Source organism: Leptopilina heterotoma, unplaced genomic scaffold (genome assembly GCF_015476425.1).
Source record: "Leptopilina heterotoma isolate Lh14 unplaced genomic scaffold, ASM1547642v1 Lhet_209, whole genome shotgun sequence".
Classification (NCBI taxonomy): domain Eukaryota; kingdom Metazoa; phylum Arthropoda; class Insecta; order Hymenoptera; family Figitidae; genus Leptopilina; species Leptopilina heterotoma.
In genome coordinates this window covers 1,828,334-1,845,756 of record NW_025110924.1, presented here as the reverse complement: position 1 = coordinate 1,845,756, position 17,423 = coordinate 1,828,334, and the positions used below count along the sequence as shown (strand labels likewise).

General features: G+C 24.1%; 2 protein-coding genes across 5 annotated transcripts in view; both read right to left on the bottom strand.

The window, feature by feature from the left end:
* LOC122501314 (putative polypeptide N-acetylgalactosaminyltransferase 9) overlaps positions 1-8,095 on the bottom strand; it is a 266,782-nt gene extending 258,687 nt beyond the window's left edge. For 3 of the 4 annotated variants that reach the window (XM_043610669.1, XM_043610671.1, XM_043610670.1), the window contains exon 1: positions 7,817-8,094. The gene's annotated coding sequence lies outside the window, so the exon portion shown is untranslated. Of the gene's footprint in view, positions 1-7,816 lie in introns of all 4 variants that reach the window. The other variant, XM_043610674.1, reaches the window with a different exon arrangement.
* Positions 8,096-10,136: 2,041 nt separating this feature from the next.
* LOC122501400 lies at positions 10,137-12,513 on the bottom strand. Its single transcript, XM_043610821.1, has 3 exons — positions 12,384-12,513; positions 11,688-11,794; positions 10,137-10,413 (listed from the first exon to the last, which is right to left on the bottom strand). Exons 1-3 carry the CDS (start codon positions 12,479-12,481, stop codon positions 10,154-10,156), a joined length of 465 nt encoding a protein of 154 aa, XP_043466756.1. The 5' UTR covers positions 12,482-12,513; the 3' UTR covers positions 10,137-10,153.
* Between the last annotated feature and the right edge of the window lie 4,910 nt (positions 12,514-17,423).

Below are 17,423 nucleotides of genomic sequence, written 5' to 3'. Positions count from 1 at the left end.
GTATACTTTCGGAAATAATAGAAAACGTGTGTTTATTTATTATTACATCTAACTGTTTTTACAAGCGAAACTGTTTTTAAAAAGCAAACTTTATATTTATAATTCAGGTTCCTGAAAATGTTGCCGACGCTGAACGATAGAAAAGAATTTTTTGCGCAAAATCGAAAAGAATCATTTTACTAAAATTTATTGAACGTTCAAAATGAACGAAATATTTTTTTGCGCTTCAATATTTTTTAAAAATTACAAGACTTGACAATATAAAATATTGTAAATGAACATTTACAGGGTGTCTACTATTTTCCTTCAACAAAATTTTCTTTTATTTCCCGGCTTTGTCCTAATTTTTCCCGATTTTTTTTTCTCATCAAACTTAAATTTATTTAATTTCGAACAAAAAATAAATCTACAAATGCCTTCAAAATTTAAATTAGAGTTTTTATGAATAATTAAATTCTTTTGACGAGTTTCTTTAAATTGTTTGAAAATAATGTTCTTTTTCATAATTTAAATTAAATTCTGGTTTTTTTTTAATCTAAAACCACAATTATTTTCTTGTAAAAAGAAACCAAAAGAATAGCAAAGAAAGATAAGAACACTAAAAGTCGTTTTGATGCGACTAGAATATTATGAAATTATGCATATTAGTTATTTATCAATTCTTCCACCCATATTCGATCCAATTTCACATGTAGATTACCATATGAATGCACACTTATTTTCATTTAGATAAATTTTTTTCTACTTATGATATTTTAAAGTCCATTTTAAAAGTTTTTCTATTTTATTTTTTATCTGGTGGCAAGTGAAGTGTATAATATAGGTATATATATAAAGCAAATGTTATTAACACCTAGAATTTTCTCTCGGGGAATTTATACTTTATATATATTATTACCTAGATGTCCGAGAGATTCCTAGTGACTGCATAAATGCAGGTAAATATGTTTTCCTTATTTATTTACCTGCATGTGATGAAATATATAAATGTTTGTTACCTGCTTGTTTGAACACATGTTTATTCAGTTGTCAATCAATTTACTTTACGCGTAAATGATTATAATTTCTCATATTCGTATAGATGTGATATATTTTGCACTCATGTAAGTATACTAAAATCTATTTGCTACTTTTTTTACAATTTTCTATTTTTTTGGTTAATTATTCTTTCAATTTTGTATCACCTTTTTTGATGGTAGATAAATAGCCGATTATTTGTTATATTTCAGACCTCGGACTGAATTTAGAAATAAAAAATAGTAATTTAAAAGTGTCATAAAATGTTCGTAATAGTTGCAAATATTCATCGTAATTATTTATTTAGAAATAACATTTTTTGCATTTTATTAATTATAGAAAAAGTTTTGAAGGAGAAAATGGTGGTTTAACTTCTCCACTTGAGAACCCCAAGGTCACCACCAGATGGCAGTGAAAATTCCAAGAAGGAAAACTGCCATCTAGTGGTAACCTTGGCGTTCGCAGGTGGAGAGTAGCGTCTAGTCTCCATATTGAATCTCAAGATGTTAGTCAATATTCGTAATTTTACAATTATTTTTAATCAAATTTGAAGTTTTTGACAATTAATATAAACGAATTTCGATTTTTAATTTACTTTCCATATCGATATTTTTATCGTCTTCAATTTTAGTAAAACTATAACTATAACAAAAAATGTTGATGCATCCTGTTTATATTGTTAGGTACAATATGCGACATTTAAAAATAGACACACTTTTTATTTATAATTCACGCGTAACGTATTTATGAGTATTGTTTTGAAATAGGTCAATAAAAAAAAAGCTTTAATCGTCCATATCAATTATTTATATTCCCGCCTATTATTTATTATATTCCTCAATTAATTTTTCACGTTATATGCTTTCTTTTTTTATTCGTCAAGTTTTCTGGTCGCACTCGATGGCAGAGTGCGATGGGCAGCCATTTAAAATTTAAATGGCCCCGACCTACCGTTGACTCCACACACACATATATATATAATACGACTGTTCACTGATGTGTATATAGACATAAATATATATATAGTTATATACATACTCGGTCGGATAGCTGTAATTCCCTGTTTCCCTCTTGTGTTTTTTTCTCTTCTCGATGCCATCCACCATCATTTTCGCAACGAATAACGATCGATTTGACCCTTCTTTCTCTCGTTACATATAGTCATTGCTCTCGTTGAACCTTTCACAGTTGTTATACGAATAGCAATGCAACTATAGACCATTTATCGGTTACCGGAAGTTTGCGAATGTAATTGGTTTTCCTAACTTGATCCGAGATTCGATGCTGTTATTGGCTTTCAACGTTTCTACGGAAACTTGGACACAGTAAGAAATGTCGACTTGTGACAAAGTAATAGTTTCTTCCTTATGCTTGAGTTTCCATTGTTTTGTTATTCAACTGTATCTATATAAATTCAATCAAACTTTTTAAGAAATAAATCCCTTTGTAGCAGTAAACTCCTTCATATCTATTTCTCCTGCTTCTTTTTTACTATTACGTCTCTCGTCGTTTTTTTCAAATTATGTCCCTGAAGTTAGCGTCGAAAAACATTGTTTAGTCTTTAGAGATGAGAATATTAATAATAGTCACTAATATCACTTTCTTATTTCCCGATGCGATCTATAGCGTTCAACCTGTTATTGCATCTTTGAATTTAAATTTCCAGGTTTGTTAAAAAATTCGACTATATTTTTCCCGATTTTTCCTGATTTCTATAAAAAATTTGTACTTTTCCCCCCTCTGACTTCCATTTAAAAAATCCAAAGGAAGTTCTCATTCGGGAAAGATAAAATAAAAACAGAAGTCGGGCAATATATTTTTCCTCTCGAAACAGTTTAAATAAACCATGTATGTAAATTTTATAAGAGTTGAACTACAATAATTGACAGAATATGTAAATGTACATCCACGAGATCAGAATAAACTGAAGGGAAATAAAACTGTCATATAATTGGCTGACGAATGATGGATGAAGACAAGAAATATGAAGACGAGTTGGAAAACGAAACGAGAGAGTAGAGAGAGAGGAAATCCAGGAAACAAGAATGAAAGCCAAATAGAAATTGAAATGCACGGAATAAATTTTCAGACTGGTCCTCGTGCATAACCTGCAACTATCTACCTATACCTAGGAGAGATTTAATTAAAGATGCATTGCGTTTCATTTCTAAAGTTGAATGGAGCTCGTTGGTGGTAGGATGTTTGATTGCAGCGAGCACGTTGTGGTCGTCCCGTAATACTTTAGTTTAGTACTACGATGCTTAGCTTCGCGATGTTAATTAAACTTTTTCTTTCTCTGCCTGTTAAACCTATATATGTATATGTATATTCAACTCCAAAACTATTTTTATTTATTTCTCTCGCGCATTTCAATTAATATTGACATCAAGTTTACTCTCTTAATTCGAATCAGTTCAAAATCACGTTTTAAGTTGTAAGTTTTAACTGACAATCAGTTAAATTTAATTTTTTGCTTTAACGAGCTAAAAAAGTCGTTTATCCAAGGAGCTCACAACTTTACATTTATCAGTTTCCCTAAAAATTCCCTGACAATATTTACTGACATTAAAATTACTTTCCCTGACAAAATTCTTTTAACAGAAAAATATGAATCTTTACGGAAAATGAGTAAAATTTATAAATTTTAATAATTTCTAAAAATTACAATTATAACTCTTCCTGAATTCAATTATTAGTTACAATTTTCAACTAAACTTCATCTCTGAATTAATTAATTTAAATAATTTTCCAAAGGTTTTTCTAGAATTCAATTATTTAAATACAAAAACAAAATAAATTTTAATTCTTACAAATAAATTTTTTAAAAATATTTTAAAATAATTTTTCAAAGATAATAGTTTTTTAATTTTGAAAAATTTCCAAATTATTAAAATTTGGTAAAATCTTTTAAAAATAATTGAATTTATGAAAAATATAAATAAAAATAATCAAATTTTGTAGGAATTTGAATTATAAACAGGACCACGATTTCTCAAAAATTTTAATAAGTCTAAAAAGTAAATTTTCATAAATTTTTATTAACATTGTACACAGATAATTGAATCTTAAAAAATTATTATAAAACAATTCTATAATAATTCTAATAATTAGTTTTTAAAAATATTTTAATGTAAATTTCCGAAAATAGGTAATTGAATTTCTTAAAAGAATTTTTGTATTTAATTTAAAAAAACTAATTAATTTTTTGATGAATTTTAATTAGAAATTATGAACATGATTGTTTTCTCCAAAATGTTAAAAATAATTCTAAAATGTTATTATTTTTGTAGGTATGTATTTGAATTTTTGGAGATATGCAATTGAAAATATTCAATTTTAAAAAATTAGAAGCTAAACATTATTTATTACAATTTTTTAAGATTCAATTATTTCAAAAATTTGCAATTAAAATTCTTCAACACTTGATTTTCAAAAATTGTAACAAAATACTTGAAATAAATAAATTATTTTCAATTAAATTTTACAAAATTTCAACTGTTCAAAAAGATTTTTATTAATTATATAGATATATTTGAAAAATTTAATTTTGTTAAAGAATAATTCAAAAGAAATTTTTGAAAGATTTGTTTATACATCATTATTTTTCGCATTATAAAAAACAAAATAAGTTGCACTTTTTTTAATAAAAATTGTGGTATTTTGTCGCAATGTTTGGAAGAAAAGTAAAAAAAAGTCGCAATTTTTTAAAATAAGTCGAAAAATCGAAATTTGCGGTAAAATCATTTAAAAAATGATTGAAATATGGTCAAATCTTTGAAAAATAATTGAATTTTTAAAAAATATAATCAAATTTTTTAATATAAATTAATAAAAATTGCATTATTTGAAAATAGTTGAAAAAGTCGTAAAATTTACAATATATCCGAGGCGTGAGTTAAAAATAACTGATTTTCAGTAAAAAGTAACTGAAAAATTAGTTAAACTAAATTGAATCAGTCAAAAAAAAATTACTCAAACATCAGTTAATTTTAACTGTCGATCAGTTATTTTTAACTAATTGTCAGTAGAAATATTGCTATTTGAATTAGTGACTGACTTTTTGTTTCTAAATTAGTTATTTTTAACTGATTCAAATTTAGAGAGTAGAAAATTTTAATTTCTCTATTTCGCAACACGTTTTGAAAAGGAAATATTATATTAAAAAGAGAAATGAAAAACGAAAAGAAAGAAAAAAAGAAGAAAAAGGAAAAAAGCCTCTTTTTTCAATGAAATTCTCATCTCAAAATGATACCCTTTTGAAGTCGACGATTTTTCAATAACTGAACCGTTTCTTTTTGGATGACAGTTGCGCCTCATCCGGAGTATAACTTGAATTTTTCATATACCACAAAGTAATACTTTCAACGTTTTCGTGTCTTGTAAATAAAAAAATATAAATATGTACCCACTATAGTTAATGATGAAATAAGTTAATTTTAATTAATTACAACGCTCTTCATAATAATTATATGTATACGGTATTTTCGTTTTATATAATACGAAAATAACCGTTTCATTACAATTTACTGAAATCGGATTTCTTATAATTAGCCTCAGAAACAATAAGATATTTAGAAATTCTCTACGCACCTGGTTTATTTCTTTGAATATTAAAATTTTCCTTTATCTCCTTTTAATCTCCCTTTATCTTTATAATTGTTCAAGAATTCAATAAATCATTTCAAAACGAGGTATATTTATGTCCCACATGTGTTCAAATTAAATAAGAAACCAATTCACTTTCACATGTGAAATACTTTATTATACTTTTATTATTATTCGTATTTCAAATTCTATTGTAAAATTTAATTCTAAAGATTTATTTTAGATTTTTTCTTCTTTAAATTCTCAACGTTCAAAATTAACGAAAATTATTTCTTTCACTTTTAATAGTATTATTCAAAAATATTTCGGCGCGCAAAAAAATTAATTTAAAGTTAAACTTAAACAGTTTCAAAATGTTTTAAATATTATTTTATTTTTAATAAATTTCTTTATTTTTTTAAAAAATATTTATTATAGCGAAAAATATTATTCGAAAAATTATTCAGAAATTTTATAATCATGAACTTAGCGTCGACGCTAAGCATCAAAAATTATTATTTGATATTTTTAGAGATGAAAAAGTCACTATAATTTCACCTCTTTTATTTCCCTAGGGAATTAAAAAAATTTCTGTACATTTTTAACTTAAAACCTATAAAAAAATTGTTCTATTCTTTTTGGTTTCGTGAAAAAATATTTGTCGACTTCAGGGACGGGAAATTTTTAAACATAATTTTTAGAGAAGCAAGAACGTGTTTTTATCTAAATAAATTATAAAAATTGTAAACGCAACTCTTAAAATTCATTTAATTTCGAAATATTTAATTTTCGTGATCATTTCTACTTTCCTTGACTTTTCCCTGAATTTCCTGACCTGTGGCAACTCTAAATTTCTAGGAAAACAAAAAGCATAATTAAGAATCTTTTACAAAAAAAATTTCTAATGGACTTACTTCTCCTCTCTTTAAGCCAATAATAAATTATTTATATCCGAATTGTTTGCTTTCACTGCTCTGCGCGTCATAAAACCAATTTGAAATTAAGCACCTCAAATATTTATAAGGGACAAAAAGAAAAATTCAATTAAAATGAGATCTCATTTACTGTTCTCAATGCTCTTCTAATACTATGCTCGTCTGCTTGTATGCCTGACATTTAATCCACGCGGCAATTAAAGCGTCGGCATTTAATTTAATTTACGTACTCCCTTGAAATTGCTTGTCGTGTAAAGACCAAAAGCTTTCGCCTTCTTCTAGTTTCCTAACTTCTAGTTCATCGTGATCGCTATACTTCATGTATGTAACTCTAATTCCCTTTTTTTCAAACCCCGGTGCACAACGACATTGCAATTACATTGTAATCAATCTGTCAGAAATAAAAAATACGCCCGCGATTAAGAACACCTAAAGATAATATTTCTCACGACAGAAAAAACATGTTTTGATTAATATATACGCATACCAAAAACTTATTTTTTCCCTGTGAAAATGTGAGAATTTTCTTTAATATTGTAAATAAAATTACATTTTTGGAAATTGTGTTTAAATCTTTAAATACCTAAAAGAAATATTAGAAAAATTAAGAAAACAGTTCTTTGCTTAACGACCCTGCTGTTTAATTTTTTAATTTCCCGAGCATTATTTGAAATATTGCTGCGATTTCTTGTCTTTATTAGAAACACTGAAGTTTTTTTAAATCTGTTCGGAATGTCAGAAATTTACTGCTGAATTTAGGATTTAAAAATACACCTGTAATTATTTCCGTTATCAATTGACAACGCGCGCGAAGTGCTACATTGTAAAACATAACCTAATTGCTATAATAAAAATTTTAAATATTCACATAGGTGTGAATAAAATTCACTAAAGTTTCAAAAAACGAAAAATACTAGCAAAAAATCATCACAGTTATAGAACACTAAAAGACAAATACACCGGAATCAGTAAATAAACAAATGCAGAAAATTACAACACTAAATAAACCTGTAATTTGACTAGCAACAATATCAAATCACCAAATACGGTATTATTCCAAAATAATTACTATAATTCATTTCAAAATTTCCCTTTTTTTATCTATTTCAAAAATTACAATTTGCACGAAATCGTAGACGTCAAAATTGTAAATTTGCACGTAAAATTAAGACAAAGTAGAAAATAGAGATTTAATTTTCCATCTTGTATTGACTATTAGAAAACTTATTAAAAATCCAAAAGATCATAATAATAATAGAGAAATAAATAAAATTTCGTACCTTTTTTTTCAACAATTCCAAAAATCGTGTTCCTCTGGATTCGTCAAGTATATTTTTCCTTCTGCTCGAAATGAATTGAACACATCCATAAATAGCAGTCAAATAAACACTGACACACGTATACTCTGAATTGAAGAACACGAAACAAATATAAATTGGCAATTAAAATGTTTAACTGTTGACAGATTATACGTTGTGGGTAATAATTTCAAACTATTTGTTTTTCATATATAAAAAGACGACACTTTACCGAACAAATCCCGGCAAAGACTAACCTATGACGACTACGCTACGCTGACGTTGCGAACGGAGCGCCATCTGCTGGGAAATTTTCACAACAACACGCGGGCTATATGGATACAGTCATACACAAAATACATATATGTAAATACAATGATGCTGTAGTTGTCACAACAGGAAATGAAATTGTTAATGTTCTATTATATTATAATAATATAATATTAAATTATAAAATATATCACAAGTCGCAGTCGATACTCTAAGAGATTTATATTTTGTAAACGCTGACCGACGAGCATTTAAAAGTTAGTCTTCTAATCTAATTAGATAAAATGGACAAAATTTTGCTCGATATTCAAATTCGTATAAATGTTACATCATGAGAAATTTATTTTTTTACCAGGCTCAAGAGAGAGGTGATTTTACAGAAGGATAGTGAGAACTAAAAAAAATAATACAAAAACCCCGAAGGTAAATTCGATGTGAAGTTTTAATCGTCCATCAGGGAAGGTACATGAACTTTTTTGCATAATAATTTTTTACCTGACGTAGACGATCTTGCGAATTTAAGTCTTTTCTTTTGTTTTGCTATCGCTACAAAAAAAAATTGATTGCTTTTGCTATTACTATAAAAAATTGATTACTATTGTTATTGCTCTAAAAAAATACTCAAAAAGTAAAAAATAGAAGGGAAAAAATTTTTCCAAGTGACTGTACTTTTTAAAAAATAACCTAATTACCAAAAAAAGGCTAATTGGGGAAAAAAATTCAGAAAATACAATTTTATTTATAGAAAAAAGTACAAAATTAAGTCCTTTTTTTGTTTCCCTATTGCTATTGTTATTTCTCTAAAAAAGATTTTTCATAGAGTCGTAAAAAATAAATTGGAAAAAAATAAATAATTACCAAACAATACTAATTTGAGAAAAATTCAGTAAATTTTATTTCTAAAAAAATACAAAATTAAGTCCTTTTTTTGTTTCGCTATTAAAAAAATATTCAAAAAATCATAAAAAATAGAAGGAAAAAAATTTTTTCAACTGACACTTAAGAAAAAATAAATAATTACCAAAAAATACTAATTGGAGAAAAATTCAGTAAGAATTGAAAAAAAGGCAAAAAGAATATAAACATTAATATTTTGCAATAAATAAATGTAAATAAAAATTAAGTTTTACTTTATTTAAAAAATAATGATTTTAGGAATCATTAAAAAAAATGCTTTCATTTCGTATTATTCCTTTGCTTTTTAAAAATACTTTCATACAACAAATGCTCGAGGGAAATCAGTAAAATATATACTGTGAGTTGCCCTCTAGATAAATATTATTTTACTTTATAAAATCCAATGGTTCATAATGAAAAATCTAGATTACTCTAAATCAGTTAATCGTTGAGAGAATTTTTTCTTAATTTTCTTTCATTTATCATAAATGCTAACACAAACTATTGTTATTATAATTTTTAGACTTATTCTTATTTGAAAATAATTTTTTCGCAAATTATACAAATTTAGTAAATAATAATTTTTCGTTGAAATAAAGAAAATAAAATTTAAAAAATTAAAAACCTATGTTGAGATTTAATTTTCTTTTGACATAATTAAAATGTTACAAGCCCATTTAATTTTCAAGACAGCTGTGAAGGAATAAAACACACTTTTTCTTCTGTAAAATGCATAATATATTAATTGACATGTACATGCAACATTTTTCCTTCTTATTCAATATTTTTTTTTCATTAAATTGTAATTTTGGCACTTTATATCACATTATAAATATACTTATAACGTAGAACATAGAAAATTTCTTAAATTTAATAATTTTGTCGACGATAATTATTATTTTAAATTTACTCTGAATTATTAAAATAGATTGTATAATACATTATATAGCCACGATAAAACATTTTTTTTTTTTTGTAAAATCTATATTATTCTATTAAATTAAATAAAATTGAATAAAAACAATGTTTAAACTCTAAATATTAAAAACTTGTAAAAAAAATTTACATGTGTGATAATTTAATTTTTCGTTGATAATTTCTAAATTTTTTCCAAAAAAAAAAAAATAAATGCTTCTGCATAATTACGTATAATTAATTGTTAAGTTTATGAAATTTTATATTACGTAAGTAATCGGCAATTTCCTTTCCGGTTGGCCATGAAATATTCTTATCGAATAAGAACAGAATTTCCTCTGCATTTTTTTTTATTTTCTTCGATGTTCTCTTCGTTTTTTTTAATAACATCTTTTTTGTGATTTTGTATTTTTTCTTTGAAATCGATCCATTTCTCGTGTGCGGATGAATTTCCTCTACGTGACAATAATAATCTCCTTTAGTGCGATAAATTCTTCCTGTAAATAATTATATTATGGAATTATAATAATTATTTAATAATTAAAATTTTTTAAAAATTTTTAAATTAAAGAATGGTAGAAAATTTATTTTTAAATCAATATTTATTAGAAAATTCTACAAGAACTCAATTATTTAAATACAAAAATAATTTAAATAATTGAATGTTTCTCGAAATTGAATTCTTTCGACGAATTTTAATATAATTTTAAATAATTAAATTTTTCGCGGAATTCGATTAAAATTGTATTAAAAATAATTGAATTGCTAAAAAGAATATTATTATTTATGAAAATAATTGAATTCCCGTAAAAAAATTTATTCTGTTATGGAAATAATAAAATGTTTGCGTAGAATTTTATTAAGATTTCTTTTAAACAATTGAATTCTTTTGGAAAATTTTATTAAAATATTAGATATTCAAAATCATTAAATGGAGAAAACTTTTTTGAAAATAATTGAATTCTTTTGACGTATTTTAATCAAATTTTGATGAATTATTAGATTTTTCGAAGAATTTGATTAAAAATGAATTAAAAATTTAAAAATTGAAATTTTATTATTTATCGAAATAATTGAATCCTCGTAGCAAAATTTTATTATTTATGAAAATAATGGAATTATTGGGAAGAAATTCATTAGAAAATTTGTATGTAATTGAATTCCTGTAAAATTTTTATTATTTATGAAAAAAATTAAATGTTTGCGTAGAATTTTAAGAAAAATTTTTTTAAACAATTAAATTATTTAAAAAATTTTTGTTAAAATAGTAGATATTGAAAATCATTGAATTGAGAAAAATTTTTGAAATTTTGCCAAGAACTTATTAAAATTTTTGTATATAATTGAATTCTGGAGAAGAATTGAAATTCTTTTCCGAAATTCAATTATTTTAAAAAGATAATTACAATTTTTACGTGAATTTTGAAAAATTTTTAAAAATTATTGAATTTTTGAGAAGAATTTTATTAACGTTGCAAATAATTGAATTTATTATTTAAAACAATTTATTTTGTCTGAAATAGAAAAAAATCATAGAAATTTAGCAAAAACAAAACTTTAGAAATAAAAACTTCAAATTTAATATTTAGAAACTTCATAATTAATATTTTTGATACGTGACGAAAAATCGTTGTGAGAAAAAATAAAATTTGAAGAAGGAGTCAATAAAAATTTCGTTAAAACGTTCAAAACTTTAGGAACATGAATATGAAGAGAGAGAAAGAAATTTAAGTGACGGAAAATATTTATAAATTATATTAAAAATTCTTACCACAACAAATTATTTTCTTTTTCGCCTTCCCGTGAATTCGTTTCTTATGTCGGAAAACATTAAAAGCACGAGTGCTTTTATAACCACAATATTCACATTTTTTGATCCTGTAATAATATTTGCATTAAGTAATTACAGAGAGAAGAGTATTTTATTTCTATTATTATAAGTGAGTGAGCGTGCGAGTGTGTTTTCAATAAATACCCGTCCAGTTGAGAGTAAAATTATTTAATTTAAAAATTTACTCCGAAAATAAAAAATTGCGAGTCTGTTTATTTTATCTCGAAAAAAGAAAACGTAAACCGAGAGTAAAAGCTTTTAAATTTAACTTAATGAATTTGTACCTAAAAGTAAAATAACAGTTTAATAAATACAGAAATTCGGAGTTAGATTTAATATACACTTTTTTACCTATATTATTTTACTCTCTATTTACACTATTTTGTCTTTAATATTTAAAATTAATAATTTAATTCAATAGTTCAGTAATTTTTGATAGATATTTCTTTCACTTTTCTCTTTCCATTCTTTTTGCGCCTAAGAATAAAAAAACAACAGATTTTTTCCGGCGAAAAAACGAGCACTTGTGGAAGAAGAGAATTTATGTTTTCTTTACTATTTATGTAATAACTTCAAAACACTCAACGCCGGTGTATTTTCCAAATAATAAAAAATTACACAAAACAAGACACTTACGGATTTTTGAAGGTCATTGTTGTCGGTGAAGGACGATTTTTGTAGAAGAAACATCCGAAAAATAGAGTAAATACAACGTGCGGGGCCTTAACGATCATGGCTACCAAAATTCTTTTCCTTTCCTTCCCCTCTTTCTTTTAACGTCCACTCAAGACACCAGAGGACACACGCATGCAACAAATATTTATTTTCTCTCTCTCTTATTTTCGAATTTATAAGAGAAATTATAATCGAATTAAATTGAAAATAATAAATAATTAATAAATTTATCATTTCTGGATCACTTTAAAAAGTACAATGTACAGTATGTATAGAAATTAATTCCTGCAGTGTGAGCACTTCCGTGACGTTGGTGGCGAAACATATAGAGGGCGGGAAATAAAAAAAAATCTAAACAATAAGTAAATAAATAAAAATATACACTGTTATTAATGTCAGATTTTTTTGATTCAATATTTTTTTTGACAATTGAGAGAAATTTAGGATATAAAATAAAAATAAAATTCCAATTGTAATCACGCTACGTCTGACCTAACTAAGTTTGTACCACTTGATATACGTCATGGCAAAGCGGCAGTGAAGTGAATTTCCAATCAAAATAATGTTATTTACTTTTTCTAGTTGATTTTTAATTGAAAGTGTGACTCCGGGCAATTTTTTATTATTTTTTTGTTTTTAGTCATTGAATTTTTTTTCAAATATACCAAGAGGAATGTTTTATTTGAAACAAATATAATATATTTGACTTAAGTGAAGTATATTTGACAGAACAAGAATTTTATTTGTCAGAGAAAAATTTTATTTGGCCAAAAAAATTTTTATTTTTGCAAAAAAAATTTTCTTTGTGCAAAATAAATTTTATTTTGCAAAAAAAATATTTTATTTACCACAAAAAGTAAATTTTTTTGCTCAAAAATATTTTATTTGACAAATAAATTATGTTTATTTGGCAAAAAATATTTTCTTTCTCAAAAACAGATTTTTATTTGGCAAAAACGAATTTTATTTGGCAAAAAATATACATTTTCATTTACCATGTAAAATTTACATTTGCAATAAACAAATTTTTTTTTCTTTAATCAATTTTTTGTAACAAATAAATTTTATTTAGTACAAATAAATTTTAATGAAAATAATAAATTTCTAATTGAAACAAACCTTTTTTTTAGACTTATGAATTAAATTCACTCCAAAAAGTTGAAATGCGATTCTTCGCACACAATTGACGATTAATTTAATTCAAGTGGTATTTACTTTATTATAAAACAATAATCTTAATTTTTTCTATTATAAAACAATAAACGTAAATATCAAACAATTATTTCAATATTCGTATTAAATGCTTTTTGTTTAAGTCAATTAAATGGTATTTGCTCCAAATACTGAATTTATATATAATTATATGAAATTATTTGATTTAAATAAAAATAATTTCATTGAAGTAAAAATTATTTGATTGAAGCAAAAATTAATTGATTTAAATATAGAAATTATTTGATTTAATCAAAAATTATTTTATTCAACTGTAAATATTTTTTCGATAACTCAGACAATTAATTATAGTTATTTGAATCAAAATAAAAAAAATTCTTTTTCAGTGGAATCTTAAATATAAATTTGCAATAAATGAAAAAAAAGACTCTCACTTTTGTTTAAATTGATATTTCATGAAAGATTAGAACTTTGATCAGTGACGACAAATTGCACAAGCTCACTAATTATTTGGCTGTTGAGTGCTCAATGAACCGACTGCTCTTGTTGCCTGGTTCGTTAACAAGATTTCATGTAATGTGTATACACATATTCTACTCAAATGTTAATTAACTTTTTCCCACATGCTTTCATAGTGTATTTTCATTCCCAAAAATTCCGATGAATACTATTCAAATCTCTTCGTTTTATTATTTCTCCAAAATTTTCAAAATAAAAAAAATAATAATAATTTCTACGTTTATCGCTACATTGATAATTATTTATTATGATTTTAGTTTGGTAGAATATATAGAATAGAATACAAAAATAGAACAGAATACAAAAATAGAATAAAAACAGGGTTGCAAATATTAAATAATATTAAATATAAATATTTAATAATATTATAAATATTTAATATTACAAATATTTAATTTCATTTTTTCCTGATTTTTCCCTGATGTCCAAACTTTTTCCTGACTGATTTTGCCATTTTCCCTGACCCTAAAGAATATTCTGATTCACTCTAAAAATTATTATATACTCAAAAAAATATTCTTTTACATTTATTTACAAATTTCTTCGAAAGTAAAATTATTCGAAAACATCAATAACTTCATTTTTAAATAAATATTTAATTATTACTTTTCCGTAGGAATTAAAATTCTTCAAAACATTCAAATTCAAACCTTTTTGAAATTCAACGAGTTATAAGAATATTATTACAAAACATGAAGAAGGCGATCACTCCGAATCGAAGACTCGAAGTGATCGCCTTCTCCATGTTTTATAATAATTTAAATTACCATAAAATTTTTCAAAAAAAAGTTAATTATTTACAAAAATCCTAATAAAATCCTTCGCAAGAATTCAAATTTTTAAAAAATTGAATTCTTTTGATAAATTTTAATAGAATTATTAAGAATAATTACAATTTTCGAGGAATTAGATTAAAATATTGTATCAAAAATAATTAAAATCCTGCGATGAGTTTTATTATTTATGAAAATAATTAAAATGTTCCCAAGAATTTTATTTAAATTTTTCTAAAATAATTGAATTTTGGAAAAGAATTTTATTATTTATACAGATAATTGAAATTTTAATGAGAATTTTCAATTAAACAAAATTGAATTTCTGCGAAAAATTTTATTGCTTTTGAAAATAATTGAATTCTTAAAAAGAACTTTGTTAAATTTTTTTTTAAATAATTGAATTCTTGCGATGAATTTTATAAAAATCTTTTTAAATAATTGTTATTTTTTGAAAAATTTTATAAAATTTTGTATTTTAAATAATTGAATTCCTGTGAAAATTTTATTACTTATGAAAATAATTGAATTATTTCGAAGAAATTTATTAAAAATTTTGTTAATAATTGAATTACTGTAAAATTTTGCCAAGAATTTTATTCAAGTTTATAAAAATAATTGAATGTCGGTGAAGAATTTTATTGTTTTTAAAGATAATTGGAATTTTGACAAGAATTTTTTTTTTAATTTTTGAACATAATTGAAATTCTGCGAAGAATTTTTATGATTATCGAAAAAAATTAATTTCTAGATTAAAATTCTTGGTAATTTCATAGTTTTCGAGGCAAACAAAAAAAACATCAAAATTCAGAGTTTTCTCATGATTTTTAAAAATTCAATTTTTTCCAGTACTTTTACTAAAAATCCCTGACTTTTCCCTGACTTCCCTGGCCTGTGGCAACCCTGACAAATAGAAAATATAGAATAGAATACAAAACTAGAATAAAAATAAAAAAAATACACTAGAATAAAAAATAGAATAAATAGAATAGAATAAATACAACCAAATTCCAATTTACTCATCCAATTCCATTTACTCGAATCCGCCATAATTAAATCTATCATAATACGATTAGAGCTCCAAACGATAACATCTCAAAATACAAATTATTCAATTATTATTGAATTATTCCAATAATCGAATAATTTGAATTTCCACATTAAATACAATTTAATTGCCTTCTTCTTTTTCTTTTTTTTGTTTGTCAAAAATTTAATTTCAATAGTCAATTGTATATGTTGAAATATTTAGAGCGTATCACTTGAAACATTCAGTTCACTGTTAGAAAGTCGTTAGTGCGTAAATTTGAAACTTTGTCTGACCACCGAGCAAAATGTTCAGGATGAAGAGCGAGAGAGCAGTTCAATACAGGGATGAACCGAATTAGATTCCACATCCCTTTGAAATGTAATTTACGTTTCGAGCTTCTGGCTGGCATTGATTTGCTGGATCACAAATAACCAACACAGCACTAAATTCTCAAATTTTATATCACAATATACTGTTCGCACAACAGTAATGTATATTTAACAAAACTGATACAATATTATAATTAATAAATTCTTTGCGTTTAAATAAATGACAATTTCTTTTAAGCAAATACATTTTTTTATTTAAATGGAAACGAAAATTACAATTTTTCTTCTTTTTTTTGACAATTTCTATTTTAAGTGTAATCGTATTGATTGACATTAATTTCGATAGATTCAATTTCAGTTGGTTTGATTAAATTTTAGTTTGTCATTGATAGTGTCTTCAAGTTATCAAACTAGTTTCAATAATCAAACACATATATAATGCAATATTGATGTCTTTCGTTTACATCCATTTATTTGCACTCCAAGTTTAAATATTTCCAAAAATATTATTTATTTTTAACAGTAAAATGTAGAGCGAAAAATAAGTTTTTATTTATTTTTTTACGTATTTATTTCATTTACTTTTTTTTTATTTTTTGTACTTTTTCTATTTTCTGTATTTTTTGTATTTTTTGTATTTATTTGTATATATTTGCATTTATTTATTATATATTTTTATTTACTTGTATTTCATTTATTTTTATTCATATATTTTTAAAGATTAAAACTTTTTTCTATTTTTATCGAAAATGATAAACAAATAGCTAAACATTTAGACTTTAATTTTGCGCTTGTTAACAATTTTTTTTGTCTCTTTATAACATTTATTATTGAAAATAGAATAATATTAGCGCTTTGGATTACAATAATACCTTTAGTTCAGTCACTTTTCTTTTTTAGAATAACTTATAAAGTAATTAATAACTAATTAATAACTACAAACGAAAATATTGAATAATTTGAATGTCATAAAATTCTCACAACTTTTAGTAGCAAAATTATTTGTAAAGTGATTAAATTTTTGAAACTTTAATCATTTTTTTCATTGCGTATATAAAAGATCCTAAAAGTCTGAACGTTTAAATGAACGAAATTTATTTATTTCTTCTACAAAATTAAATTTTTATTGCAATTATTTTGCGTCACTATCCAAAAAATTAATTAAGTAAAATTTCAT

Excerpts from the sequence above, each read along its gene's own strand:
- LOC122501400 (XM_043610821.1), bottom strand. The coding sequence starts at position 12,481 with ATGATCGTTAAGGCCCCGCACGTTGTATTTACTCTATTTTTCGGATGT. Across the intron at positions 11,795-12,383 it reads ACAATGACCTTCAAAAATCC|GATCAAAAAATGTGAATATT; the intron begins GTAAGTGTCTTG and ends ATATTATTACAG. Across the intron at positions 10,414-11,687 it reads AAAGAAAATAATTTGTTGTG|GAAGAATTTATCGCACTAAA; the intron begins GTAAGAATTTTT and ends AATTATTTACAG.